Source organism: Saccoglossus kowalevskii, chromosome 9 (genome assembly GCF_978046115.1).
Source record: "Saccoglossus kowalevskii chromosome 9, keSacKowa6.1, whole genome shotgun sequence".
Taxonomy (NCBI): domain Eukaryota; kingdom Metazoa; phylum Hemichordata; class Enteropneusta; family Harrimaniidae; genus Saccoglossus; species Saccoglossus kowalevskii.
In genome coordinates this window covers 28,376,827-28,404,702 of record NC_140649.1, presented here as the reverse complement: position 1 = coordinate 28,404,702, position 27,876 = coordinate 28,376,827, and the positions used below count along the sequence as shown (strand labels likewise).

The window sequence follows — 27,876 nt, the reverse complement described above, 5'->3', positions numbered from 1 at the left end:
GACTGTTCAGTTTGACAATAAGAATGTTAAGATTTTACCTCTTGATGTAGTTGAGGGAAAGGGTCCCAACCTTGTTAGCAGAAATTGGATTGAACAAGTGCAAATTAATTTAACAAAGGTGTGTACTTCAAGCTTAAGTTCTAATGATAGGAATACTCCCACATGTAATTATTTGCGAGTAGTTTTAGATAAGCATGACAATTTGTTTGATGATTCTCTGGGAAAGTTGCGTGGTTTTGAAGCCAAAATTCATGTTGACAAAACTGTCCAACCTAAATTATGTAAACCCAGGTCCGTAACCTTTGTACAAAAACAAAAGATCGACATTGAATTAGACAGATTACTTAGTGAAGGTATTATTGTACCAGTCACACATTCTGATTGTGCTACTCCAGCTGTATCTGTACCCGAAACTGGTGGTACTGTGAGGCTTTGTGGTGATTACAAGTTAACTGTCAACAAAGCATCACCTGTTGAACAATATCCTATTCCACCTTTTGATGATTTGATGGCACAACTGGCTGGTGGACAAAAGTTCGCAAAACTTGATCTGTCCCATGCTTACAATCAATTAGTTTTGGATGAAGATTCTAAAACACTTCTTACAATAACTACACACAGGGGTCTATTTAGGTATAACCGCTTACCTTTTGGTGTGAGTTCAGCTACAGCAATTTTTCAGAGAACTATAGAGTACGTCATGCGTGACATACCTGGTGTTGTGTATTTTGATGATATAATTGTAACTGGGAAAAATGATTCTGAGCATCTTGCAAATTTAGATAAATTGTTATGTCATTTAGTCAATGCTGGTTTGAAACTCGAGAAAACTAAATCAAAGTTCATGAAAGATACAATTGTGTATTTAGGTCACATGCTAGATTCTGAAGGTATTCATCCTTTGACTGGAAAAATTGACGCAATACAAAAAAATTACAAACCTAAATCTGTGACTCAGCTTAAAGCTTTTTTAGGTCTTTTAAATTATTATCATGGGTTTTTACCTAACCTTTCAACAGTGTTAGGGCCATTACATTTGTAAAAAATGTAAAGTTGCACTGGGGTCCAAGTCAGGACAAATCGTTTGAAGGAGCAAAACAACTTCTTCAGTCACATCAGTTGTTAGTACATTTTAACCCTCAGGAAGATTTAGTACTGAGTTGTGATGCAACGCCGTTTGGTCTTGGTGTTGTCCTGTCTCAGAAATACAAAGATGGTAGTGAGAAACCAATTTCATTTGCATCCAGAACTTTAAATAATGCTGAACGTAATTGTATCTATATTGAAAAAGAGGCATGTGCTATTCTATTTGGTGTACGTAAATTTCACAAATATTTGTTGGGCAAAAAATTTACTATTGTTACAGATCATAAACCATTATGCCAACTACCTTGTCTTCCCGAATGACTAGATGGTCTTTGATATTAAAAGCATAGGAGTATACTATTGAGTACAAGCCTGGGAAATCCCATGGTAATGCTGATTCGTTAAGTAGAGTACCCATTTCTAACATAAAGTGTAATTATGAGGAACACATGTGTTTGATGTTGGAAGAGTTTACTTCTGATGATGTAAAGTTTTGGACAAGTCGTGATCCTTTGTTAGCTCATGTCCGTGAATTTGTATTACGTGGTTGGCCAGAAAAACCTCCAGATGAGAGCTACAGGCCATTTTTCAGAATTCGTAATGAGCTTACTGTAGTTGATGGATGTATTGTTTGGGGTACACGTGTGGTAATTCCACCGCAAGGTAGAACAGAACTTCTCAGGGAGCTACATGTAGCACATTCTAGAATGAACCGTATGAAAGGTTTAGCCCGTAGTTATGTTTGGTGGCCAACCATGGATGCGGAAATTGAAAATAGAGTTAGATGTTGTGATGTTTGTCAACAAAATCAGAAATCTCCAGCAAAAGCTCCATAACATCCTTGGGAAGTTCCTAATAAACCGTGGACTCGTGTTCATATTGATTATGCTGAGTATGAAAATTATAATCTTTTAATAATAGTTGATGCGTATTCTAAGTGGATCAAGGCTCACAGAATAACCTCCATCACTTCAGCTGCCACAATTTTGAAATTGAAACAAGTGTTTGCTACTTTAGGCATTCCTGAAATTTTAGCATCGGATAATGGGAGTAATTTTACTGGTGATGATCTTTCACATTTTCTTAAAGTAAATTGTATTACACAAATTTTAGTAGCACCATCCTTCATCCAATGGTTTGGCTGAAAGAGCCGTTGAAATTGTTAAAGACAGTCTTAATAGAGTTAAAGACGGTACTATTGATGAGAGATTAGCTATGATTTTATTTCGCTATAGAATCATTCCACAATCGAGAACCCAAGTTTCACCCGCTGAACTTTTAATGAAACGTAAGCTTAGGTCTCGTCTTGATTCTGTACACCCACAGTTTAATAAAAAACTTGTTGAATCTCAAAGGAAAATGAAAGTTTTCCATGATCAAAATGTTAAAGAGAGACATTTTTCTATTAGTTATACAGTTTGGACTCGAAGTTATGGTTATGGTAGTCCTTGGGTTAAGGGGAAAATAGAATCTAGGTCAGGTCCTGTATCTTACACAGTGAAATTGTCTGATGGTCGATGGGTTCGTTGTCAAATTGATCATATTGGTTCTAAACATTGTGAGTCAACTTCAATTGTATTACCAAATACTAATAGTTCAAATCCTGTAATATCAGTGGAAGATCTTAAAGTTCCACCGAGTGATATTACTTAGTACAAGTGCTATTTCTACTAGTCATAAACCTGTTATTGAAGACAATACTGTAGAAAAATCTAATCCTGTTTATGTAAATGTTACACCCAGGGTAACGTTGAGAAAGATAGTATTGCAGTGAGTAGACACAGTAGAGAGATAAAAATACCAGAAAGATTTAAAGATTTTGTATTAACAGATACTAAAAGTATAGTTGCATTTAAACAATTGTTGATGTACTTGTTTTGTATGTGCTTTTTATACATACAGTCTTGGTAAAATTTAGCGTTAAGCATTTACTTCTGTATGGTGTTATAAAAATTAGTTTTGTGAAACAAAATGTAATTTTTAGCTAAGGGTAGAGGAATGTACTATATTGGTCTTATTATTCCCGCGCTTGTATTTCATGCATGCGCTTGGTACCTGTCGGTTGGAAAAACCATGTTTTGAATAAAGTAAAGTCTATTGTTTGTTCCTGCAAACTTTGGTTTGTTTCATCTCTGCCTTACCACAGGCCACGACATTTATCACACAGACCACACAGACACAGATGTTTATAGTAAAATTCCTGTTCCTGGATCCAGGGGAATATGAATGTCTTGCGATCTAAGGTGTTGAGGGTGCCAGGGGTGTGTCAGGACAGTGTTTCGTTTGAGGGTATTTTGACTCACGAATTCATAGCTCCAGCATGTCTAAACGACTGCCACCCATTACACGGGATGAAATTACGTCCAAAATAAGGTAATTGATTCATTTTTATTTTCTGTTTCCATGTTGTAAACACTAGGCAATACTTTGGGATATGTGAGTTTTTGAGAAAGCGTCTACCCATGAGCCTTTGCGCTTTAAAGAATGCGTTATCTTTTTTATGCTATGAGAGACATTCTGATTTTGTTATAAATTGGCACAGAAATAGTAGTCTAAGTAGGTAGAAATGTATAATAATGAAGACTTGTTTACTAAAAACGAATACTACAATGTTTTCAAATGATGTCATGCAAAGGTCATTCACTTAGAATGCCCCAACACAGCGAATCTTGGCTTGGACTCAATCACCGAGCGTACCCCCCAGCTTTTGAAACAATTATTATATGCGGTGTTTTCCGAATTAGTTAGGATGTCTTTTCACTAGACTTGACCTTATTTTGTCATGAAGGTCGACATATTGTATAGTTTTACCTGTCAACATGTCTAAAAATAGCAACGTTATTTTTCCAACGCTAACTTGAAAAAATCTTTTTGAGGAAAACATCACCATCAGGATGGTATCTGTTGAAATGCCCCTTGGTGCTGGCAAAACATGTGGGAGGAAGCGACAGTTTGATACGAAAATCGCAGACAGGTTGAGAAATTCCTAATCTGTTATTGAAATCGTTTCCAATGACCAAATGTGTTGCGCTAGAGCGATCATCATCGCCATGGCACACGCCACGAAAGACGAGAATCCACCATCGGTGTGGGATTCTATAAAGAGGAAAAAAACGGTGAACTACTCTATGCAAACCGGCCGAGCTAGATAACTTTTACGGAAGGCCAGAGTCGAACATGGTTCATGTGGCATCGAAGAGATTAAAAAGTTTCAGAGCATGTTACCCGATTTCAGAATACACATATTGTCGCACGATCATTTTGACTCCATCATCTTTGTGGGCAGAAGGTTTCAAAGACATATATCTGTTTCTGAAAAATCAACACTACAACGTCGTCACAAAAATGAACGGTTTTCTGGGAAAGGACTACTATTGCACTAGGTGTGGCAAGTCTTATTCTCACCGTTACAATCACATGTGTCCAACGGAGTGTTTGAGTTGTGGAAATCAACAGGACTGCACGATGGCAAAAATGCGGAAATTGTCACAGATTTTTCAAGAAAGAAGAATGTTTCGAAAGCCATCAAATGTCAGTTAATGGGAAAAAACTCTCTGTCAGTCAGTTCAACGTCACACACTCCTCAAATATCGTGATGGGTCTCACAAATGTAACAAAGTTTACTGCAAAACCTGCAAGTCTTTTCAGACGTACGACCACCTGTGTTACATTCAATCAAAAATCTGACAATTCTATGGAAGAATTTGAGGAGGATGACTCTGACAGCCATGGTAACTACGTCTTTTACGATTTTGAATGCATCCGTCGTGCAGATATCAAATTCATTGATAGCTTGAATTTCCTGTCCATGGCTCTATCTAAACTTCCTAAGACCTTCGGCATAGAGTTACACAAGGGCCTTTTTCCCACCTGTTTCCGAGAACCACTGGAGACAATTACAGAGGGCTGATTATTTTGACCCAGATGGTATGCAGGAGGAGGCTAGAAAGACATTCTACACATGGTACAATGGAGAGGTATAAAAGAACTCTGTTTATGATTTACGTAAAGAACTGCTAAAGTACTGTCAGAGTGTTGTTTGGCATTTAGATTGATATGATGGATCTCATCAAACGTGACCCTTCAGCCATTGCATCACGATTGCTTCCGTGTGCAAAATCTTATTTCGAAAGAATTTTCTGACTCCTGATACAATCGGAGTTGTGCCTGAGAAAGGTTACCTCAGTGCCCAGAATCAATCCGCAGATGCTATAAGATGGATGGAATATGAGGCACATGTCAATAACACGCATCTTCAACAAAGTGTTTTCCCAGAAGGAATGAGATGAATCGCAAGAATGAACTCAGTATGACCTCCCTCTACGAAAGGCTACTGGCGAGGAAAGGGTGGTTGAAATCAAAAGGAGACTTGCTAGTCACTATGTGGGAATGCGATTTCAAAAACCTGATGAAGAACAATCTCAATATCTCAAATCCTATTAGAGGCAGGAAGGCTTTTCTCTACGGTCGTACCAATGCCCTGCGTCTGTATTACGACATCAAGGAAGGCGAAAAGTTGGAATATGTTAACATTTGCAGCCTTTACCCGTACATCAATAAGACTTTGCGATAGCCAGTTGGCCACCCGACAGTCGTAACTAAAGACTATTTCGGTATTATCAAGTGCGACGTTTTACCTCCGAGAAGATTGTATATACCAGTTCTACTTTTCAGGGTGAACAACAAACTGATGTTCCCACTCTGTTCCAAATGCGCGGAAACCATGAATCAAGACAAATGTCACCACAGTGTCAATGAACGTCAGCTGATGGGTGTTTGGTGCGCTCTGGAATTGGAAAAGGCTGAAAGATAGGGTATCGCATCAGCAAGGTATACGAAGTTTAGCATTATGATGAATCGGCAACCTACAACCCTGAGACTGAAGAAGGAGGGTTGTTCACCGAGTACATCAACATGTTTTTTGAAAATTAAACAAGAGTCTTCCGGTTATCTAGAGTGGTGTCACAATGAGGAAGACCAAACCATCCAAAGGTACCGCAAAAGAGAAGGTATCATCTTGGACAGAAGCAAGATAACCACCAATCCAGGCCTCAGAGCTCTCGCCAAGCTAAATCTCAACTCGTTCTGGGAAAAGCTGGGACAGAGATCAAATTTTTATACAGAGCACGTATGTAGAAACGGCCGCCAAACTGTTGGAAATGTTGATGGATAGTACATACTCGACTTAAACTCTACAGTGTTCTGGAGAAATTACATAGTAGAGTCTTGTACTTTGACACAGATTCCATCATTTACATCCAGCGAGCTGGAGAATGGGATTCACCGATGGGTGATTATCTCGGAGATTTGAAGAGAGAAATAACTCCAGCGAACAAAGGAGAAGAAGTTAAAACATACAGTTTAGTGTATGACAAACGGGTGATACAAGATGATTACTCTCCCCTCCCAAACAGCTTCAAAAATTCGTTGGTTGGTAACCCACCATTCATCCATTTGAACCTTGAACAATCACATTGATATGGGCTCTACCAAATCGGACGTGGTTCTATCGCTCATCTATTCTGTCTTATGTACACTGCCTTATTTTGTTTTAAAATGGATGTTGAAAAAGTACATTGAAGAATGTAAAAAGAGATACGATAACGAGCGAGGTCATGGATGCAAGATTTAAACACCCATTTACCTGTCTCGTGTCGGTCCCACGCAGTCTGGGAAGACGTTTTTAGTCAAACAGATATTAGAACAATGTGACAGCGTCATATCTCCACCGCCAGACATTATCTACCATCCAAAGCCAGAATGTTCAAATGATGAGATCTGTGGTGAAATCATTGACTTCGCTGGATAGAGACATGAACGACATAATGCAAATGGAAGAAGTTCTGCACAAGTACTTGTTGCTGTGGGAGAAGAAAAACGAACCGATTCCAATCTATGTTACACAGCAATTACCCAGCGCTGTTGCTGTAGCCGATCAGGAATCTCAACCCGACAAAGAAAGTTAAACAGAACCAACTGGTCGACTGATCAAACAGAACTTCATTGCATTCCCTCGATCTCACTTTGGTGCAGTCGGTCGTGATGGATCCACGTTGTCCCACTTTGCTTTCATTTATCGAACATATTCACTGCCCCTGTGCTTGTGAAATAACCACACCCGTAAATAATTATGAAGAAGATGAGCACGAGCACCAAGTGGACGAGCAGCAATGGGAGGCTGATCTATGCGATCTCTCCTCGATATCAAGAAAGAACAGAGGATATAAGTCTTATTGACGTGTATCCACGGGTTTGGTCGTGGCATTTCGGAAAATACTCGAGAAGTGGCATCGCGCCAACGTTTTGCATACGGACAGAGAAACTGAATTCACCAACAGACTTTTTCAAAACTACCTCAAGAGCGAAGACATTAAGTTCTTTACTACAGGCAATGAGACTAAAGCCAGCATTGTGGAGAGATACAACAGAACCATCAGCGGAAAAATGTTTAACGAAGAACAACAAGTTGACTTATTTGCCTGTATTAGATGACATGGTATGTTCTTACAACAATACCCATCACAGAAGTATAAATACTAAACCCTCACTTGTTACCTATGCAAACCAGAAAAATGTCAGAGACATATTGTACGGTGATCTAAGCGCAGAGAAAAAGGGGTAGAAGAAGAAGAAGATTTATAAACTCGGTGACAGAGTCAGAATCAGTAAAACCAAACACGTTTTCAAGAAAGGATACTTGCCCAATTGGATCAAAAAGGTATTCACGATTGTTGGACGCCTCAACACACAACAATCTGTTTACAAAATTACAAATTACAACAATGAAATGTTGGAAGGTACTTTCTACGAAGAAGAACTTCAGAAAATAGTAAAGGACGATGAAGCATTGTATGTTGTGGAGAAAGTACTGCGCAAGAGAAAACGTAAAGGCCGCGTGGAATATTTTGTTAAGTATCAGGTATGACGATTCGTTAAATTCTTGGACCGTGAACTTGCAACGTTTAAAAATATGATTCACACACACAATGACCCGATTCATTTCAAAGATCATCATATCGGCACAGGATTTCTTTTTGACACTCTCTAGTAATGCCCCGCTCGATGTGTTCCCGAACAACACGTTGACAAAATACCCTGTCAAACCTCCGAGAACGCTTTCGTTAGATGGCATTTGGGAAGTAGCGTTGGCCGACATCCACTACCCAAATTCGTGGTACAATGTCATAAATGATCAAAATAGGGACTTTTTCGATGCCTCACCCAATCTGAGAGGTCACTGAGAACTGATATTGAATCCGGTCTACTAGAACTCGATTGAAATGATTTTAGACGTGATTCAAGAAAAAAGATCTGTCAGATGAATACTGATGACATATACTTCGAGGTCTAGGAGAGTGGCCGTAGCGGTTGAAGAAGGGGCTTGTGTAATCTTGATGGGTGGATTGGCCGAACTGTTAGGATTTCCCTCAAATACAACAATTATAAATGAAAGATGCACTAGTCCCTATCTTGCCGAAGTTTGTATTCCCTCTACATGTATTGCAATATAGTGAAACACCAAATGGTCAGTGACATGTCCATACCTCTCTTGAGAATATTCAACATTGAATGAACCCACGGAGATAGCGTTAATCACACTTACAACAAACCATACTTTCTCCTGATTCGAACGTCGGTCGACATTCGAGACTGTGGAGATTGATACGGGGGAGAAGGTGCCATTTCAACACGGACGTGTGATCGTGACGCTGAGTTTAGAAATGACCACATGAATCTGATTGGACGAGAATCTGTATTTTCTGGTGCAAAACTGCAACTCGGATATGGAATCGGAAGTATGTTTTCTCGATTGGCGAGATCGCCCGCACCTCTGTTAACACAAGGTATGAAAGCAGTGTCAAAACCAGCCATCGATGCCGGCTAGGGTATTCTAGGTGACGGTGTATATGGGGAAAAACCTTTAAAAAGTGGCTTCGAGTAGAGCAAAGACTGCGGGTCGTCAAATTACTTCTTCAGTATTGAGCAATTTATTTGGAAGACCCTCTCAAACGGATGCACCATTAAAAGAAAGAAGACAACAACGAGACGTGTCTATTCTGCCAAGGCTAAAAAGAGGAGAAGATCTCAAGATATATTCGACTGAACATCATGGCTTTTGTACATGATCACTCCTGCGAATGCGCAGAACTCGATCTCTTTACTATTCCTCCGACACAGACAAGTATCGAAAGCGATGAAGATGTAAACCCACTCACAAATATAGCCAATGGTCCAATCGAATTCGTAATACCTTCGGTCGGAAAAGACTACATCGATATTGGTTCTACGCTTTTGCACATCTAGGCTAAAATCACGAATGCCAATGGAAGTAATTTGGCTGCGGACGCCACTGTAGGGCCTGCAAACTTGTGGTTGCATTCCCTCTTCAATCAAATCAACATGTACCTAAATGGAAAGCAGATGTCGGACGCATCTCCCACCTATTCTTACAGAGTCATGATCGAAACGCTATTGAATTATGGAGCGGATGCCAAATCAACGCAGATTGGTGTGGAGAATTTTGAGAAGGACACCGCTGGAAAAATGAATATCGCAAACCCGAGGGCCGATGATGATGACGCTAACATGGGACTCAAACGTCGATACGCGAATACATCGCCCAGTAAGACGGTCAACATGATTGGACGAATACACGGAGACATATTTTTTCAACCAAAGTATTTACTCAATGGGGTGGAAGTTAGACTGAAATTACATCGAAGTAAAAATCAGTTCTGCTAGATCAGTTCAACCGAAAATCCCGCATTCAAAGTAGTCAGCAAGTTCCTGCAAAGCCATTGAAGACGAACTTCACGGCGAGTTATGGCAGAAGTTGTATCATGGTTTATTACAATTGGTCAAGACCAAGGCAACGGCATCACTCGAGACGAATATCCCGAAGGGTACACAATCTTCGCATTTGACCTCACTCCCGACGAATCGGACAATGATTATGACCTCAATTTGATACAAAAAGGAAAGATTGGTCTTGAGATTCAGTTCAGACAAGCATTGACTGAGACTGTGTCTGTTTTGATTTATGCTGAATACGACAACGTTATCGAGATTGACAGAGACAGAAACGTATTGACCGATTTCTAGCTGCGATGGACACGAATCAACTGGATCGTATTCTGTCGACTAATCCGTACACTAGAAATGTGTTCTGCAGCGTTTATGCTAGAGATCAACTGCCTAAGGCAAAAGTATTGGAGTATCCTGCAGCGTTCGTATCACACACCGATGACAGTAGCGGAGGCGGGACGCATTGGGTGGCTTTTTATCTGAAGGATCCCTACCACGGAGAATATTTTGACACGTACGGTAGTCAACCCTAGTACATGGAATTTAAGAGATTTCTCGATAAAAACGTGTGTACATAGATCTACAATCACCAAATACTACAAGCTCCGTTCTCTACAGTGTGTGGTCAATACGTCCTGTATTACTTGCTGTGCAGATGTCGAGGGGAACCTATGAAGTCCGTAGCCGACTCTTTCACGCGTGATAGACATTTGAATGACATTTATGTGAACAGATATATTGAAAACGTGACCGGATTCAACCTCCCTATTTACGACAAATATTTTTCCCACGCAGTTTTACTAGATGACTTATGCTTTTCAAATTTCACATGTATATATATAACTTATACCCTCTATATAAAACTATCGATTTCATATTTTTTTTTATCACAGATGAGCGATTCTGATTAGAAAAAAAAGTGTGTATTGTCTTTTCGATGTTACTTGTTTTTTCTCGTTTTTTTATTATAATCGAATACTTAACCACGTTTGAAAATGTATATTCTATTTATTTCAGCCATTTTTTATATACTAGTATTACTCAGGTTTTAACCCATTCTTTTTTGATTATTTACTCAAACAAAAAAAAAGAAAGTAAAATAATGTATATTCCATGTCACTGATCTTAGTAGTTTTATCCATCTTTTGTGTAATAAACTCCGTTAGTTTAATTGACGTGTATTTATTAGCGTGTGTGTGTGTGTGTGTTCGTGTGTGTGAGAGAGAGAGAGAGAGAGAGAGAGAGAGAGAGAGAGAGAGAGAGAGAGAGAGTGAGAGCGCCTGCTACGATACATTCTGAAAATTCTTTCTTGACGTTCTAGCTCGTGCAATTAAAAAATAATTAAAAAATGTGTGCTTCTAGTATACCTAGTATAGAACATATCAAGCATTATCATCGGAGCAGGCTAAGTAGCTGTAAATATTCATAATGATCATTCTACTAAAAGTGACTGACCGATATAGTTAGTGAAGTTCATCTTGGTATCACAACTATCTAACTCGATTTACTAATGGCCAGTATAGGTATTTTTAAAGCCTCTTGTACACCGTTTTGTTGTTCTCAGCCAAAACTTTCAAGATTCACGTGTCTCATTTTCATGAGATATTATGAGCATCATATACAGGACATTACAACCATTTGACAGTGGTTGTGTATCCACACTCCAGCTGCACTAAAGCCTGCCTTAGTGTGTTGTTAAATAAAATAGACATATGTTATATATTGTATTGAATATTTTATTCTGTATAGACCTCCTTCACCCACACTAGTCTAAAAGTAACAAATGGGATACTCTACACGTCGTTATAAGACTGGAAGTGGTAATACGTAGCATAAGAATACAATAGGCCTGGGTAATATGCTTGGGGTATACGCATCAGTACCTCTAACACCAGCCTGGCGACCAAACACCACCAAAATTCACGGGGTCGCCGGCTGGGTCAATTATTCGATTTTCTGGCGGAACTAGATGTTCGCGGTATTCATCCAAGCGATGAAGTAATTCCTCTACTTTGACTGTATAGATTTCCGCGATGTTGTTTCTTTCCTCGGGATCACCTGCATAAAAAAAATGTGTCGTTAGATGGCGTGTATATTTCATGAAATACATTACTTCATTCACACAATATAAAACAATTTCAAAATTTTAGATATAATGGGTAATGTGCATGCAACGTTAAGTCAAAGCAAATGCTATATTATATTCACAAACAACGTAACCGGGTTCAATGTTAATTGTCACTTTCATCTAGAATTGTATATAAGTGGTTTTACTAAAGTATACCACAATTAAATTTTTTTTACAACAATGAATATCTGTATGTTGAATAAATCTTTGACTTCGTCTGTCATACGGTCAGTTTTTGACTGGATACAATAAAAATAGTCAGTTCCTAATTGATTGCGAGTGTGACATTAAGGTATTTACGGAAATGTCGATTATTTCCACCATCGAACTATTGCGATACATGTCAAGACACCACGACGAAATAAAAGTATGTCAATCACACCTATAATATTGAATAAGTATGTCACGTTTACTGGGGGTGGTTCATTTCCAATCGGTATCGGTTCGTCGTCACCATAGTTCCACCAATCATCTACAATACCAATACATTGACATACATTAGATTATGCAATTAATTAATATTGACATACAATAACTGCAAATTCATTACCTTCAGTGTCCACACTATGGCAGCCATACAGTAATCTTTCTGCATATTGAATCCAATGAGTTATAAATAGAAAATGTATGTGTATTTACCTGTGGTATCCAACAATCGTATTGGATACATTGAATTCGGATTTCCTGTGATCAGTTTATAATCCCCGACCCTAGAAACATACTAAACAGTCAGCACGAGATTGCATAAAACATGTTTTTATTCAGCTGGCCGCCAAAAAACAATATAATTCATTCTATGGTAAGCAATTCGAACCACAAAGAGAGGTAAAAATATCAGTAATGTTTACTTTTTCAATTACATAACAGTTGTAAGCATCCACAATGACGCATGTGATGGCGTTCAAAGCACCTCCACTTACACATACGTACACATCTCATTGTACATGTCATTGTTCAGTAATGAAGCCAAGAGGTGTTAAATTATGGATTATCAAGGTATTATATTATGCATAGTTTCAGAGGTCCCGTCTTGTATAAGTTCGGAAAACAGAGTTTACTAAACAAATTAAATGATAATTAGAGTCACATTCACACACAGATATGCGCATTGTTACCTGATGGCAGCACCAGGGGACAGCTCGTCATCATCGATATTATATACAAATTCTGTTCTTGGCGATGGTTTACCTTTTGAGATTGTCTTCCACATATCCATACCATCAATATCAGACTCTGTCAAGTATAATACAATGAAGATTATAGAAGTTAAAGCACTATGTGATGAACCATCTTATTTTGAAATAGTTTTAAAATCTCACCAGTTGTAGCTCCAGCCAATTCAATTATTGTTTTATGCAAATCAACAATATGCATTAACCTGAAATAGAAAACAAATAGAAATTAAATATGAACAAGAGTCGGTAGAGCCATGTCGATGCTGGGAAAATAAAGAGTATTTAAAGGTGTGTTTTGAAGCAATGGTGAGCAGGCAGAAAAGCAATTTCAATGACTTTGACTTGATGAAAACTTGAAGTATACTTGAGGGTACGTGTTATTATTTATTTTGGAAACTCAATGTTTAACTGAAGGAATTAAACTAAATTAAATAATCATCTTTGTTTATTTTGAACCTTAAAAATGACTACTGTTCAACTAGGGACTGTTACGTATGTTACAATGACAATCAACCAATTAGAGAAAAACAGTTGACAACGACTAAATGCATGGCCACAGCCAAATCGCTGTTTAATTGAAATAACAGAAATCAAAGAAAACAGAGAACTTTAAGACAGAAAGAGAAACACAGGCGATGTAGTCGAACAACATGCATTACGGCAGCCATGTTTGTTTCACCTCGATCAATACAGTACTACCCACGATGCACTATTCCCATAATAGTGGGTATGTGTAAGTTCTTAGCCAAGCGTACTGCGGTCAAGAGACCATCCCGATTTGCCGTCGATTTCCGGCTTCGAGTGCGTTTCATACAAGAAGATCAATACGCACTACACCGCCGAGTGTAGTAGACATAATCCCGATGGCAATAAGAAGTTCGAAGGAAGCTAATACAGTTGATTTATAACAGTGAAGTAAATGGAAAATCGCTTTTCAGCCTTCGTTGAGGCAGAAACGTATTTCAATGAGTTGGTAAACAAGAGACGGTGGCTACTCCACGTTGTGGCAAATTTACACACTACTACAGTTTGACTAAAGTTTACAAACACCACGGTCAGTCACACAAAGTCCCCCAAATTCAAAAGTTTTTTTTAATGCGCTGCGGAACACGAGACGGACAATTGTGATACTTAGATGACGACTCCACGTTATAACGCAGTGTGAAAATGGCAATTTAAACTTTGCTTGTAGATTTTCCCGGGGCTGATTTACATAATACTACAGTTCGATAACACGGCCAGTCACACAAAATCCATCAAAAGATAACTGCAAGTTGTGTAATACCGAAACAGTACCATGATTTCACAACTTCGCTTTTATCGGTGTCCACTGTACACCAGTAAATGTCTTCCCATTCGTAAGAACAAAAAAAGCCTAAACTATCAGAAATTCGTTACACATAATTCGAGTGATGATATAACAAAATAACTCATCATTTGTAAATTCAATCCATCGAAAAAGTATAAAAAACATTTTTATGAACAATTTTTAAAAGAAACAAGATTCATAAACATAAATCTATTTGAATACATTCTCACTACAAATTACACAATACTTATTTTTTTCACAGCACAAACTATTGGAATCCATGCACACGTGTGACACATTTTATTGCTACGCCCAAAATAGTTCATCATTTATTGCGCAACTGTGACCAAACGACATCATTCTGTTAACATCCACACATTTTCATAAAATCTCCATGCACTTTTTGACCTTTCATAAGTAAAATGCACTACAATTTACTCCAGAAAAACAATTTTCTTGGTACATTCCTACATTCTTGCATACTAATGAGGGGTTCACACACATTCCAAGCTGAACAATTGTTTGGGACTAATAACAAAGCTGGTCAATCCTTTCCCAGCAATACATAACCATCACTCAAGTACTGGGGTTGATGTTATACTACTGACTGGGGTGGTCAGGTGATTGGTGGGTAACGATGAGTGACCCGTGAAAAATACAAGCATATGCCATACCATATACATCCGAGGTATGGTTGCTTTACTCATCATTCCATTATTACAATGTTAATTTGCACAAATAACTTCAATAACACATAATGCGTGTGGACGACAATATGTAAATGGGTATCGAATGTTCAAACAAAGGCAACAAATACGGTTGGTTCTGACAGTGCACACCAGTTACGTGTATTCACAATTAGTGCTCTGAATAAAATGAGCTAAATATTAATTTCTGGCTTTAGATTTAGTCCAAAACACTTCGGTGTATATTACACGAACGGGGATATTTTATTTGGGTATTTCAAATAACAATGAATTGACTATATTAATATTAATAAATCTGTCCGGCAAGTACTTACTCGTTATTTACGTATCCAGTCTTATTCAACATACTCCCATAGACAAATGTTGGTATACGAGTAGCGCCTTCATAGAGTGTTCCAATATCTCCCCGTAATGGCCAATTGGACCCGGATTGAGACGCTGCTGCTCCATTCTGTTTAAATGAACATAACAAAATACATATTGTGTCATAAAGGAACAATCTGAGTCGGTCTTCTGATTCGAATGAGAAGTCAACAATACTTCATAACATTTTGAAGAAAATCAACGAAATGAAAACGAAGTGAACATGTACTAAAAACTGTCCAATGACTACACAAATTGAAAATTGATCACTTACGTCAGATGTGAATATAAATAGCGTATCGTTCCACATTCCACGTGTCTTCAACGCCTCCACCAAAAGGCCAATTGAATTGTCCATTGCAGACAACTTTCCTGAAAAAAGTAAATAATGTTTTTTTTTTCTATTTAACCGCTGAGAATATTTATATAGTGTAGACTCTTGGTCGTGCCATACACTACAATACTCAATGAAAAAGTGGTTAATACCAATGTATCTCAATATACAGTCAGGTATGGACTATTCAATGATCCGATTTGTCCCGTTAAAATACTTCATTGGCAAGCTAAAAGTGGCTGAGGTATTGGTGCATAGTAAACCTGTGCACCATATGGACCATTTTATCAGAACAGACGGAAGACTTTATATTATCGAAGAACCTTGTGTCACTGGTTCGATAATCTTGCAAATAGTTACACCACATGTTAGTATTTGATTACATATCAACAACAAGATACATACCATACAATTTCCTGGTCCGATCATCTTCGATATATGAATACAAATCTTCATAGTCCTGGGGTACCTAGGAAACAACCACGCATACACGTAATTAATAGAATCTATTATTCTAAACTATATCTTAATTGTCTTCTGTGATGGATTACACAAATTTCAAAACACTGTGCCCCCCAGCCCTCGATGCCATTGAATGTCTGCCAACAATGGATGAACTCGACGCTGAGCTCAACAAAGCCAACGACAGTCTGACCACAGGTAAATCACAAAGCAGCGATGTAATCCTGTCTGACCTACTAAAATACTGCAATACTCCCGCTGCATGAACTTCTCTATTAGTGCCGAAAGGAAGGTGCAGTCCCACAGGACATGCGAGATACCAAGATTGTCATCCTCTACAAAAACAAGGGATAGAGAAGTGACTGCAACAACTACCGAGGTATCTCACTGCTCAGCGTGGTTGGCAAGGTCTATGCTAAAGTCATCCCAGCCCGCCTACAACAACTTACTGAACGTCACCTGCAAGAGAAGTGCAGAGAACAGAGTATGCCCCTATACATCGCTTTCATCGATCTCACTAAGGCATTTGATACGGTTAGCAGAGAGGGCCTCTTCAAGATCCTACCCAAAATAGGCTGTCCACTCAATCTGCAAAGCGTCATTGAATTCTTCCACACCAACATGAAGGGAACGGTACTGCAGCATATCCGAGCCATTACACAGCGGAGTAAACAATGCTGTGTTCTTGCTCCTTTATTGCTCAGGATCTTCTTCGCCTTGCTCGTAAAACATGCCTTTGGTACCGCAACAGAGGGAATCTACCTCAGATGGCAGGCTGTTCAACATCAGTCGCCTAAGGGCCAAAATAAAGGTATGTAAAGCTCTGATTGGAGACCTAGTTTTCGCTGATGATACAGCGCATACAGAGCAGGGACTCCAGTCTTGATGGATCGCTTCTCCCAGGCATGTGTTGGGTCAGGGTGTAGAGGCACCTCCACAGTGACTATAAACTGAAGTTTGTGAATTATCTCACATACCTCGGGTCCACTGCCAGTAACAATCTCTCCTTGGATAAGGAGATTGACAAGAAGATTGGAACGGCTGCAACTTCACTTGCCCGTCTCACCACATGAGTCTGGGAAAACCCTATACTCTCTGTCAAGACCAAAATGTCTGTACAAAACTTGTGTCCACAGCACACTTCTCTATGGAAGCGAAACGTGGTCTACCTATGTCAAGCAGGCTAAATGCCTTTCACATGAGGTGTATTCGTCGCATCCTGTGGATATCATTAAAGGACAAAGTTACCAATGTCTCGTGCTGGCCTCCCAACCATGTTCACTCTTCTCAGACAATGCAGACTACGCTGGTTAGGCCACGTCCGTCGGATGGCCGAATCCCCAAAGACCTTTTCCAATGAAGAACTGATCTCAGAAAGAGAAACGCCGGACGGCCACAGCTGCGTTTCAAGGATGTTTGCAAGAGGGCTCTTGATATTGACACAGAACACTGGGAGGAACTTGCAAACAACAGATCCAACTGAAGATGTACACTGTCCAGACAACTAAAATCAGGAGAAACCAGTTTATAGATGTGCCCTATGTGGCAGGGACTGTAATTCTCGTATAGGAATGTTAAGTCACAGTCGAAGCTGGATTAGGATTTTAAAATGTCAATATTGACCGCGGATGCCATAGAGGGGGGAATTTTTGTACCAATGCGTTAGTCTGCTGTGTACCCAAATAATAAGTGAGTTACCTCAATAGACTTTCCAGGCAATGCCATACTGAACTCAAGAAATAGTGGATATTCCTTGTAATGTCCCATTACTATATCTACTGCTCTTTCAGCAAGCATGAACTTTAGAGAAGAAAAAATAAAATGTAAGTACAATTGAACAATTGTTATCATGTTTTGTAAAAAAAAAGTTATGTAAAAATAACCATAGATTTTTGTACAACCCAAAATTACCAAATTATGCTTATATCATTAATTATCATTAACTGTTTTTGCATGAACAAATTATGATGGTCAAGACTGGGCCACGCTTACTGCAACGTCCGATCGTTGGGCGATCGAAAGGAGTTTGCCATAATTGGAGACTGAAAAAAGGCTATACAAAGCGAATTTTGTTTAAAAATGGATGATTGCAAAGGGAAATTTGGACCCAGTTAAAATAGGTTGAATTGGATCATGTGGTACAATCATCACTACGATCTGTGTTATGTTCGTTATATTGGAGTTGACAATGTTATACTAATTTCCGGGAGCTGACAACATCAAGCCCAAATTAGATTTCGATTGAGAAATAACGAAGCCGAGAATAGAGAAAGTTTCACATTTTGAAATTGTATATTTTCAAACCTTGTGTTTATATTTTTGGCCACCAAGATCTAAGTTTGAGTTGAAACATCCATTTGCGACTTTATACTCACTGGGAGATAAGTTTCACTTTCTTGTACCACTCCGGTGTTGTCGCGGAAATCATACCCTGAATCTAGATGGGTGACGAAATAAATCATTATTCAAAAACGCCATACAAACAAAGATACAAATATACTGGCACGTAACTGCAGAGGAAGTCATCTATTTCATTAAAGCTTTTGAAATATATATGTCAAAATGAGGCATGTTTTATGTTAGATATTATAATAAATGCACAAATATCTTTTAGTTCATCTGACTTTTTTGGCGTTGATAAAAATATTAATTGTAGCATCATCTGCAATTTTTGGTTTCAAAAGATGAGATTCAATATCGTGTCCAGTGATAATTGTTTGGGTAAGAATCTGATCAGAAATGTAGTAGTTTCTGGCAAAGTTTCATCTGAGGATTTCTGTTTTTTTCAGCAAATTGATACAAAACATCCTTCCATTATAATAACGAAAACACTGGACAGTGACTAAAACAGTATTTTCGACTTTGATTGTTGACTCAGTTCTTTTAAATACAAACAATATGCTCGACTTTAGAACAGTTTTATATTGTTCCAATAGTGTTTTTCCCGTACTTTACAATACTTACCCAATCCACTCTCTTTACTATAGAAGCTGGTTTCCGTTGTCAGCCAACCATAGAAAGAATCCAAACCACGTTTATTTGGAAGATACTCCTCCTTACAGAATCCTAAATGCCATCTACAAATAAAAACCGCACGAACTTGATTGTCTCTGTAATGTGTATTTCTATTCGGTCGAATCTGATATCTCTACGTTTAAGCGTTATCAGCTAAGTCAATGACAGTTTCCCGAACCACAACGCCGGGGATGTTCTTAAAATCTTGATATCTAGAAGTTAATATCAACGGATGCATTTGACTTTAAAAATTGGGATTAAGGACATGGTTTGGCGGCCATAATTACGCCATATTGTAATTGCCAAAACCGACATTGATTGAAAGTTCAGTTTTTAACATGTGAATAATAAGTACGTTTAACTTTGTGAAACGTCTGATCATTGTCCGCGTAGTTTGGCTGGATGGTTTACAAGTGAAAACGTTCTATTCCCCTACTTTATATTGGCAAATAGAGCTGGAATGTTGGTGCATCATCTGTTTAGCATGTAGATGAGAGTTAGAAGTCAACAATTGTCATTTCAAATTTTAGTGCTCGCATGGCCTCTGTACAGGATGTCTCGAGAAATTACAGAAAATGTTTGTTTTAGTAAGAACCACCTATCACATTGATCTGGATTTTGGTTTGAAACATAAATCCGACTTGCGCATTAACATTCGTGAAGCATTTGACAAAAAAAGGCATGCAAATGAAATTGATATGTATTTTGATTTTGCAATCACAAAATTACAACCTAATGTTATCAAACTCAAAGTTATCAAACAAACTGTTTTTTGCAGTCTACTTACTTTCCCACTAGGTGAGTTAGATACCCAGCATCCTTCAGCCTTTCTGGCAATGTCTTAAGATCCAAAGAAAGCCCATCAGCTTCAAGGTTGAGCAGAAGTTGATGCTGTAAATAATAATAGAAAAGGATGTATTAAAATCTTAATCAAAATACATTTGTTTATACTTCATAGAATTCATAGCTATTTTTAATTATCTGAGAAAAATAAATAATCAATGCAACAGCTCCACTACTGATCTATCAATAGGCAGATAAGTGTATATCCTAGTTCCAGGTTTGACATCAAAATAATTATCAATCAAATGTGTTTTGCTCAACTGGCACTCATAAGACTAACACTCGTTCATGAGATTGAAGATGTCATAAATATTGGCAATACATCGCCAGAATTTTTTAGTAAATTTAACAACATATTTTAGTGAAAACTCAAAAATAGACATTTAAAAAAATTACCACTTGCATGGTTTGCATCAATCGTGAGACCGGTTCGTAATTAGTGTGAACTTTCATAAAATATATTATTCATTATGGTTTTAAAAAAATCTTCTATAAAAATTAAACAGTATGAACCCTGTCGATTTTGTGTCGTCAATTCGCATACCTTGTCCTAACGTTGTATTAATAATGTACACCGAAGCACTTAGTTTTAAAGCATAGACAAAGAGACAATCTGATTGACTAGATTATGTTCCATTAACAAAAAATACCTGTCTTTTAATTTTGAACGGATAATATCCGGTGAATAGAGCAGCTCTTGATCTGCAGAATGAAACATACATGCAAACATAATTAAACAAATGTACAGATAATTCCAAGATTTATACTTTAAGCAATTCATGGATATTTTACGATTTAGTATGATACATATTTGATATTAATGTTGACTGAACTACATTCCAGAAACATTAATGGTAGTGTCACTTACGGTGTACTCGTAGGTTGAACGTATGATTGGTTGAATATGACGCCATCAGCGGCGAGTTGATTGAGGACAGGCATCTTGATTTCTGGGTTGTGCCATCCTACGGTATTCCACCCTAAATCTTGTCCAAGTATTAGCACAATGTGTGGTTTATCTACCGATAAAACAAATGAGGGAAGTTCACACTAGCATAACATGAACCTTATAAACTTTAATGCGGAGAGTTGATGACCAATGGTTTGTACTGACAATACTAATCAATGATTTATAAGGTGAAATACAAAAACATAACACAGCTAGTATATTGTGTGTATAATTTGTGGAGCATTGCATCATAGTGGGAATAATATACCAAATCGCAGATCCTTGAACAATAGTCGTATACAGCAAGGATTGTCAATGTAATTTACGAAAACAAAAAAAAAAACTGACAAGTATACTGTACAGTCAAATCAGTAATAGAAAGATTCTGGTATACTGACATTGTTCGCTGCAGGTTGGCAAATATAAAAGCAGTCGTTCTATATAGCTTTGTCAATGCAGGCGAGTTATATTCACCACGACAAGTTATTCGTTATTTAATAACTTACGGTATAGATGGAGGTTCGTGGGCACTCGGAGTGAATTTTATTTTATTTATTTTTTTTTTGCTTTTTCTTACCCCGACAGTCTTGGCTAGATAGTGTTAAAATTGCAGAGCATACAGTTGTAAATGATAAGTGAACTTTTTCACCCTTATCTTCAGCTTTATTACGGCCCATTTCAACCTAGTCATATAACTTCGCACGATTCATTTCACGAGAAATGGCGAAACACTGCTTGATACAAAGTATTTTTTAAAGGTTTGAGGAAAGCTAAATTCAGACTCAAGCCACCCAATGGCGATCGCTATGTTTATATAACTGTATGTATGTATGTATTTTTGACTCCACGGACGATTTTACGTCCATTTCCCTCGAATTCTGAATATTTTTATTTCATTGTTTTATCTGACAATTGAACACCAGTAAGCGTCGGCGTATGATAGATTTTGGAATGTTGCCGTGATGCGATTAACCCCATTTCCACGAAACGGACAATATCTCCGTTCGTGTTTTCTGGTTGGTCGAATATATTGAAAATTTATTTGCTCCCACAGTTTTTGTCAGTTTGTTTTGAAATTTTCACACTATCCTGACGATGTCTCTACGAACAAAAAGACGTCTGGGCTTATTTTTAAAGCTTTGCATTCTCGGACAATGACATTAAAAGTGTGAAATACTGACCGGGATTGACTATACGGCACACATCCTGCTTGACAATTTTGTAATATGAAAACAAAACATACTATTTATACACCCAGACGTTCATTTGTTAGTAAACAACTGATAAAAGTTAGAGCTATTTAGACTTCCATGGTAAACTCAAAAACACAAGTGGAGATAATGCTAATTTGCATAAGCATTCACTCAGGAAGAAGTTTGCTAATGCTCATAATTAAAATGGCTATAAAAGTTCCAAATTTAAACCTCTTATCATTTTGTAAAAAGTTAAATATAGTACTTTTTTACCATGTTTCTTTTTAATAATTTATGTACAGCCTTGCTAAATCTTGCTGTGCATTCAAAAGAGAGAAGGTTTGTACCTTGTAAAGATAACCAATATATGATAATACATATAGCGCCCTCTAGTGGCCATATATCCAGATACTTTTGCTCTGTATGCTTGTTCGTGTTACAGTTGAGTAAACCTCATGTCTGTAAGTTTAACCTGACCTAATAGTCTGTTGTTTTATTAGCGAATATTACATGGTAGCAGCGGTGTTTTGACTCACAAAAATGGCAGATCAAAACCAAGCAATTCCAGGAACACCACAACTGGCAACTCAACTTCCAATTCCCGAGAAATTTGATGGATCAACCGGACCAAAACAAGCAGAACTGTGGCCAAAATGGCTGAAACGTTTTGAACGATACAGAATGGCTTCATGTTCCCAAAACAAGACAGAACATGAACAGGTCAGTACACTACTGTATGTCATGGGAGATTGTGCAGATGATATCCTCACAACACTGCGAATTGACGAGGAAACCTTCACATATGAGGATGTGAAAAAAAGCCATGAATGACTATTAGCAAGTTCGTCGTAATATAATAGTGGAGCGAGCACGATTCAATAAACGGGTCCAAACACATGGGGAACCCATTGATGTCTTCATACAAGATTTATATCGCTTAGCTGAAGACTATGATTATGATGTGCTGAAAGATTATCTTGAAAAGGACAGAATCGTTGAAGGAGATTTAGATGACTCATTGTCTGACCACCTGCAAATGAAATCAACCCTTACACTCGCTATTGTTGTACAAACATGTCGTCAGGCCGAAGATAGAAAACAAAGTCGTGAACTAGTTCGTGGGGACACTAGTATAAAGCCAAGTAATGTTGATTTTGTAAAACACCCAACTGCATCCCGTAGAACTAACCAGAAATATATAGCACAGCCAAAGAAAAGTGACAAACATGGTTACAGTCGTACTAGCACACAAACACAAGATAGCTGTCGATGGTGTGGGGGTCAACGCCACGATCATTGTATATGTCCTGCCAGAGACTCGCTCAACAAACAAAAGTTTGCCATGGTACAAGACAAGAAAGCAGTAAAATAAATTAGGTACACAACCTTGAAGAGTTACAGATTCCTTTTCTCTGAGAAGTATATGGAAGTGATGACTACTGGAGTGCAGAAATAAAGGTAAACGGTCATGACACACACTTCAAATTAGATACTGGTGCTACAGTGTCAGGATGATGATTCAAAGCTTCTCACAACCCTTCATAACACCGTTTGGGAGATATTGCTTTAATCGTCTTCCATTTGGTATAAGTTCGGCTCCAGAAATATTTCAACGCACCCTATCAGATGTCCTTGAAGGACTAGATGGGGTAATTAGCCATATGGATGATATTCTAGTTCTAACCAAACAGAACATGACAAACGTGTCAGAGCGGTCCTACATTGTGTACAGACTAACACTTAACGACAAATGTGAATTCTCGAAAGACACAATCAAGTTTCTCGGACACATCATTGATAAAACACGTGCACGTGGATCCTCTAAAAAAACCAACGCAATTTCTAAATTTGCTGTGCCAGCAAATATTACCGAATTACAGCGTTTTATGGGAATGGTTAATCAACTAGGAAAGTTCATCATCCCATGACTCGCGGATCGCAATGAGCCATTACGCGAGCTGTTACATAAAGAGAATGCCTGGGTTTGGGGTGAATCTCAAGAAAGATCATTCCAAGAGATCAAGAAGTGTCTAGTATCGACTGAATTCCTTGCACAACATGATCCAAATTGTCCTACTATTATAGCAGCCGATGCATCAGAAACAGGCATCGGTGCTGTCTTACTATAAATACAGGACAATGGAAAACGACGACCAGTCTGCTACACGTCACGATCACTCAGCGACACAGAAAAACGATATGCAGTTATTGAAAAGGAGGCTATCGCAGCGACATGGGCTTGCGAGAAATTCACCGACTATCTACTCGGACTATACTTCATATTAGAGACTGATCATAAACCCCTAGTACCACTCCTGAATACTACAGAGCTTTCAAAAATGCCGCCATGCATATTACGCTTTCGTCTCAGGATGATGCGATTTGACCCGACGGTCAGTTACGTACCCGGAACACAGCAAATAACTGCGGACGCCCTATCACGCGCACGTCGAAAACTTCACCAAACAATACATACAAGTACTTCCCGCAACTGCAAAACGTATACACGACATTATAGTAGCGCAGAAAGCTGACGAGGAATGCACACAAATACGAGAATATTGTCTACATGGATGGCCTGCATACATGCCTCACTCTCCATTACTACGTCAGTACTGGGAAAACAGGAGCCATCTCACAGTCACCGATGACTTACTACTGTATGATGAACGAATCGTAATTCCACGAAACATGCGACTTGAAATACTTGACTGCATTCACCAAGGTCATCTGCGAATTACTAAATGCCGTGCAAGAGCCCGGACATCAGTATGGTGGCCTGGACTCTCTACAAGCCTCGGAGATCTGGTATCTAAATGTTTTACATGTGCCTAACACCGTCCAGAACCTACTGAGCCACTGATGTCATCATCATTTCCATCTCGTCCATGGGAACGAGTGGGAATGGATCCCTTTCAATACAAATCCAGAGTAATATAATAGTGGTAGATCACTACTCTCAATGGGTGGAAATAAAGAAACTATCAACGGTAACATCCGGGAGCGTTATCACTACACTGAAAGAGATGTTTGCTGAACATGGAATACCTGAGATTGTCTGATAACGGACCACAATTTAGCTCAGAGTTGTTCAGTCAGTTTGCAGCAATATATGGATTTGTCCACAGTTCACCCAGATATCCACGATCCAATGGTGAAGCTGAAAGAGCAGTACAAACTGTCAAAGATCTGCTCAAGAAAAATGAAGATCCATACCTCGCTCTTCTCTCCTACAGAACCACACCATACCACTACAAAATAATCTTGCGCCAAGTAGGCTATTGATGGGAAGACTACTACGCACACAACTACCTATTCTCCCAAATACTCTACAAGCACGACTTCACAATGAAGATCTTGAGAAAGTGAAAGAGAGTGAAGACATCTATCGATCTGATCAACAAATTAAGTTCAACCAGCGACATTAAGCACGTGAACTTCCCATACTTCACCCCGGTGACAAAGTATGGATTCGAGATCAAGACCAACATGGTCATATAGTAAAGACCATTGAACGTCCACGATCTTACCTTGTCAAATCTAATCAAGGCAATGTTAGATGCAATAGGAGAGCACTAGTCACACTACTAATGAACCTGAATCTCCAAAATCTAAAGCGCATTCTTCTCCAGTGAAATACACACCAGATTCTACTGATCAACAAACAAACACCCAATCTATCACTGCAAATGAAAATCCAAGCAAATCTGGTAATTGTATTGTAAAAACAAGGTCAGGAAGAATTGTGAAGATGCCAGTACGTTTAGATTTATAGTAATGTCACCAAAACAGACATTATTAGTGAATACTATGTTAGTTGATATATTGCAGTTACGTTAATGAATTACATTATGTTGTGTTGTGTTCAGAGAAACATTCGTGGACTTGTTACGAACAATAGTGAGAACACTTGATACAGGACATTAGTTTCAGTTCAGCCCTTCTGTACTTTAAAGGGAGGTGTAGAGATAACCAATATATGATAATACATATAGCGCCCTCTAGTGGTCATATATCCAGATACTTTTGCTCTGTATACTTGTTCGTGTTACAGTGGAATAAACCTCATGTCTGTAAGCTTAACCTGACCTAATAGTCTGTTGTTTTATTAGCGAATATTACATTTTCTATATTTTAAATTCGTCTTTTGAGTATGTTCCACTATTCACAATGCTGCGAAATTTTAACAGTCAAGACTGTTTGGATAATAAAAAGCCAAAAAAAAACATTCACTCCCAAGTGCCCACCAACCTGCATCTATACCTTGAGAACGTGTTTACAACGTTCCACTCATAATTTTGAGGGGTTCGTTTTATTATTCTGTTTATCAATAATATGAAATCTAAGTTTGAATTAATGGTGAAAATGTAAACAATAATAAAAAAAAAATAATGACACCAAATGTAATTATAGACCATTAGAACCTCTGGGAGAGCGATGGTCTATAAGCTTTGAAATTACTGAATTACTGATGAATATACTGTTCTATATTACACCATGTGGAATATTTTACTCCAAGATTCGGGCGGGAATTGTTTTCATGTTTTTTTTTTAGTGACAACATTTCAATTTTTTTCACTACGTTCGAATGCAGAAAGTTGTTTCGGTTTCTGATTTGATAAGTCATTGTATTGTATTCTAAGACTTCTATATTCAAACCAGTCTTAGTGAACGTAATACAAAACAAATACTAGGCTATAACATTGAATTAGGCAAAGGGTCCTCCGAACCTGCCTATTCACATAGTTCATATCCACCATGATCTCCGGTCAGTCAAAATGACTATTTTGAACTGTAGGCATCAATCACCGATTCTGCCAATGACGGAGAGATAAAATATAGGTCAGGGGACGCCCCATGACCCCAAGATTTGTTTTCCTTTACGTCACAAACCACGTGACCAAGGTAATGTGGCGACGCCATCTTACCTTAATAACCAGAGTCCATAATAGTAAATACGTACTGCGTGCGTGACTCGAACCGGCGCTCGCGTACGGAAGACGTGTAGTGGCGTGAAGCTAGGCGATTAGGTGCCGTACGCGAGCGCCGGTTCGAGTCACGCACGCAGTACGTATTTACTATAATTAGACATAGTCTTTACCTTGCCGTTTATTCGGTGTTATTTGCTTACTTTACTTCCTATGTCGACAGCAACTATGAGTTTAACCAGAGTCCATGGTGGGTATGAACTATGTGAATAGGCGGGTTCGGATCCAGAGAACCCTCTGCCTAAATTCACTACGTTCAATTACCCACCATAGCCTCTGGTCAGTCAAAATGACTATTTTGAACCATAGGCAGCTTCAGATCAATAGGTGGCAAACAGAAAGAAAATGATAAGTCTTTTCCCAGTCCGGGATGATACACTCTACACCACTCACCACCTAGCTAAGACCCCCAAAAAAGGGGGGTGTCTTATCTTGCCTGTGCAGTCCCCGGAGCAAAAAGCCACAAACGCTGCTATTGTGACAGCGTGTGCCAAATTAGGGGTAGTATGCTTTCGAAGT

The 27,876-nt window shown here is 38.4% G+C and overlaps 1 protein-coding gene across 1 annotated transcript; it reads right to left on the bottom strand.

Moving 5' to 3' along the window:
- Positions 1-11,606: 11,606 nt before the first annotated feature.
- On the bottom strand, positions 11,607-21,853 carry LOC144361224 (arylsulfatase B-like). Its single transcript, XM_085504054.1, has 18 exons — positions 21,797-21,853; positions 21,096-21,277; positions 20,878-20,929; positions 20,172-20,275; positions 19,334-19,446; positions 18,745-18,806; positions 18,068-18,169; positions 17,618-17,873; positions 17,205-17,375; positions 16,607-16,704; positions 16,313-16,376; positions 15,848-15,945; positions 15,525-15,661; positions 13,339-13,397; positions 13,135-13,252; positions 12,659-12,729; positions 12,402-12,491; positions 11,607-11,949 (listed from the first exon to the last, which is right to left on the bottom strand). The coding sequence occupies exons 1-18, from the start codon at positions 21,851-21,853 to the stop codon at positions 11,777-11,779; spliced, it is 2,007 nt and encodes a 668-aa protein (XP_085360180.1). The 3' UTR covers positions 11,607-11,776.
- Between the last annotated feature and the right edge of the window lie 6,023 nt (positions 21,854-27,876).